The sequence below is a fragment of the Camponotus floridanus genome, unplaced genomic scaffold (genome assembly GCF_003227725.1).
Source record: "Camponotus floridanus strain SB8 unplaced genomic scaffold, Cflo_v7.5 scaffold4, whole genome shotgun sequence".
In the NCBI taxonomy this organism is placed as follows: Eukaryota; Metazoa; Arthropoda; class Insecta; order Hymenoptera; family Formicidae; genus Camponotus; species Camponotus floridanus.
This window is the reverse complement of record NW_020229547.1, coordinates 3,146,908-3,150,643: the sequence shown is the minus strand read 5'-3', so window position 1 is coordinate 3,150,643 and position 3,736 is coordinate 3,146,908. Positions and strand designations below refer to the sequence as shown.

Here is a 3,736-nt window from a genome sequence, read left to right as displayed (position 1 = left end):
TCATTTATATATTATTTTTGAATTATTACTTATATAAACATTTTATTGTTAACAAAAATTTTTATGTAATAATTTTGAGAACATTTATTTATTTTTCTTTCACAAAAATGTGATGTACTTGTATTTTATACAATTGGGCATATTTACTAATGTTATAAATTGATACTTTATTCTATCATTAAATGTATAATAATTTTTATTAAAACATTCTTTTACGGATGTTTACATATAAATGTCTTAGATAATATATATATTTTTTGTATATATTTCTTGTGGACTGATATAATATAAATCCATCTAAAATCATTTTATTTTACAGAATGCTGTGCAAAGGACAACTCGTTTAACGAAAAATTCCGTTTGTCTTTATTAAAACTTTCACACGTTGTTTTTTTTATATGTATATACATATGTATTTCCTCGCTAATGAAGATTTTTCGTTTCAAGAAAAAGTTTTTTTGGCAAAACTCTTCTTTTATTTTGTAAGTTTGGAGCAATTCTCTGACAGTATTAAAACTTTAATGCTAAATATTATTTGCTCTTATTCTCATCTTATTTGTTGTTATTGTCATCTCTCCTTTATTTTCGGAAAAACTGCTGCAATGATTTATGGCACAATATCTGGTGTTATAAGTTAAATGAGTCTGCTAATTAACAGAAAGCGGCCAATTCTATACATTTTTTTGTTAGTGAGGAAATACTATGTATGTATGAATGTGTGTGTATATGTATAGTTTACATGATCGAGTATTAAAATTGTTGGCATAATATACCATTACATTATAAATATATTCAATATATTTATCAATATTATCAATCTATGCAGAGTAAACAAGAATAATGAATATAAGATGCAGTTGCTGTATGTAAAATTGATCGTCGGAAGGAATAAAGATTTGCTCTATCAAGTAATATAATCACACACTTGTTGTTGATAAGGTTTTGGGATTGGATGGCACTAACAAATCCATGTAAAACTTTTAATTGGATATGCTCCTTTTTATGGAGCAACTTCTAATCTTCTTATTTCTTTGGAAATATCTGTTTTTCGTGCCACTTTGTCAAGTATCTCCTTATCAGGATTTTTCAAAGCACCAGTTTTGATTTTTTCCTCTAACACTTCAATTTCTCTAATCTTTTTGCGCAAATTCTTTAATCTTTTTTGAGGATCGGTTGTCGTTTTTTGTGTAATTTTTGAATTGTCCTTAATTATATTGTTTGTCGTAATTTGTTTTGCAGTGGATAATGGCTTGTCATTATCATGAGTTGAGACTTCTTTGTGAAATTCGGGCTCTGAGATCGATAGTTTGGACAATCCTTCAGCAACTGGTTCAACCGCTTTAGACTTGTTTTTCTTTTTCTTCTTTTTGGATCCCTCTTGCGTTTTCGCCTGCGTACCAGGTATTATTTTGTTTTTCCCGGCTAGAGCTTCCAACTTGGCTTTGTGCTCGGCTATAAATTCTGGGCTAGCACCCACTGGATATAAAGGTTTCTTCACCAATTGCTTTCCTTTGCTCTCATATCTATATAAAAAATTATATATATTTATATATGATAAGAAAAAAATATAACAAATAAAAATACTGAGAGAAACATTATGAAACATACAATGGAACTTCTTCTTGAGGAATATATCCATCTTTCACACGTCGTTGTTTACGCCATGTGCCATCAGGTCGTTGACTTGCTGGGATAAATGTGCCTAAAAATAATAATCGTAATATATTATAAGAATATCGTAAGGATACTTGGACAAAATGTTTAATTAATCCTAAACTCGAAATGTAATTGTAATTTATAATTGCGTGTAAAAATACGTACAGTGCAGTGAATAAAAAAAAGCCTCCTAGAACTAAATACATTCGCAAGTCGCGAAGAGTTTAAAACTGATGTGAAAATTATACAACGCGCGTAAAGAAGAACAATCTATTATTACACAAAACTATTCACTTTACGCTTGTTTACATGTCCGAGGTTAGAACCGGTGCGTAATCGACAAGGTGTAAGTCCGTAAATCCGATCGCGATGCAGTAAATAAATAATCGTTACCAGTTTCATCCTTGATGTAAGTTGACGCCATCGTTGTGTCACCCGAGAGCATCCGTGAAAAAAATAAATAAATGTAAAAAATACACAACTATCCGCGTGCCATTGCGCGATTATTATGTACCGCACGGAGTACCGAATCTCCAATAATTCGTGGTGTGGGTGCGTGTATATGTGTGTTGTTGATAGCGGTCAACGTACTTTGTACACCACTGACAGATGTCGCCGCGGGTTGAACGTCAGCGTGTTGTGTCAGATGTATTTCCTAGTTATTACTTTTAACGTCGACAGATGTCGCTAGGAGTTTAATTGGAAAACGCGATCTGCGCGAGTATCCAATCATCCTGCTTCAAAAACGGACGAATTGTTTTATTAATTACGTGGGATATTGCAGAGATCGAATATCGATGCGCTTCTTTCCATTTGCAAATTACTAAAGGTACAGATCGATATTTCCTTTGACGCGAATTTTACGAACTCTAACTTTTTGCACTTTATATATACTTTATATATAGCAGTTTTGATAAATTTCCTTCAAGGTATTCAAAGAGAAATGTATTCTTCTCTTGCACGGAAATCGTAGGAAAATATAGTTTAATGCTAATATAGAAATTCTTTAAAATACTTGTTTTTTATTTTTAAAAATGTCATTTTATTACATATGTCGTAATATTATTAATTAAAAAACGTATGGTGCTTTATAAAATTTATATGTATAACAAATTGAAGAAACATCCGTAAGATATCTATTAGAACGTAATTATTCAACATTATGCAACATACAAAATGGTGACTTTCTCTTAAAAAAATAAAAACACATGCATATATTATGTATAATTATACGTTTAAGAAGTATACTTATCTTTATTTATTACTTAACATTACCACGCAATATTTTATTATACCGAAAGACTGTTCTAGATAATAATATTAGAAAAAAAATTTATATTATATATAAATTGAGGATTATAAAAAGAAAAAGTGATAAATAAAGAATTAAATTTAACGAGAAACTGGACAGATCGGCTACGTAAAAAGTTAATAAATGTAACACACTTTGAGATTCATCAATTTTGCGACGTTGCGCAAAACATTATTAGCCTTTTAAAATATAAAATTAATGATTAATTTATATAAGTTAAAATAACGGTTTGCCTTGTAGAATTAAAATTTTTATTTTCATGAATTTTTGTGTACAGTCACTATAAAATTTTCATGATACAGTCGCTATAAAAAAGTTACTTTAATATAAAATAATATACATTTATGCGATTTTCTTAAATTATCTTTTACAGGGCAAATCTTTACTTAATCTTTACAAATATAAATTAATTATTTTGTACTTTAAAAGTCTAAAAGTGCTTCGCACAATAAAAGTCAATATCAAAATGAATTAGGTTTCTTAACTCTTGACGTGGCCGACCCGTCGAGTTCCTTCTTAAGTTATTTAACGCGTAAAATATAAAAGTTTTCGAAATTTTTCTTAACAAGCAATTCGAATCTGTACTTTTATGACTTGGTACACACGAGGATTAAAAAGCGGGGACGACGCGCGAATATCTCGACATCGACTCGATTTCGAGAATATAAGCGGTCCCGAGGGTTACCCTTTTGATCTAGCCGGGCTGCTTCCGTGTATTCCGGGGATGCTGCGCGCGCGCACCGAGGGTTGCGCTCCGCGGTCTCATCT

General features: G+C 30.8%; 1 protein-coding gene across 1 annotated transcript; it reads right to left on the bottom strand.

Annotated features, from left to right (window-relative positions):
• Positions 1 to 342: 342 nt before the first annotated feature.
• On the bottom strand, positions 343 to 2,238 carry LOC105251769 (partner of Y14 and mago). Its single transcript, XM_011258758.3, has 3 exons — positions 2,050 to 2,238; positions 1,609 to 1,702; positions 343 to 1,523 (listed from the first exon to the last, which is right to left on the bottom strand). Exons 1-3 carry the CDS (start codon positions 2,099 to 2,101, stop codon positions 1,001 to 1,003), a joined length of 669 nt encoding a protein of 222 aa, XP_011257060.1. The 5' UTR covers positions 2,102 to 2,238; the 3' UTR covers positions 343 to 1,000.
• Positions 2,239 to 3,736: the final 1,498 nt, after the last annotated feature.

Bases quoted from the DNA above. Each gene is read 5' to 3' on its own strand.
- LOC105251769 (XM_011258758.3), bottom strand. From the start codon at position 2,101: ATGCTCTCGGGTGACACAACGATGGCGTCAACTTACATCAAGGATGAA. The intron at 1,703-2,049 runs GTAACGATTATT...TATTATTTTTAG, and splicing joins TTACATCAAGGATGAAACTG to GCACATTTATCCCAGCAAGT. The intron at 1,524-1,608 runs GTATGTTTCATA...TTTTTTATATAG, and splicing joins CCTCAAGAAGAAGTTCCATT to ATATGAGAGCAAAGGAAAGC.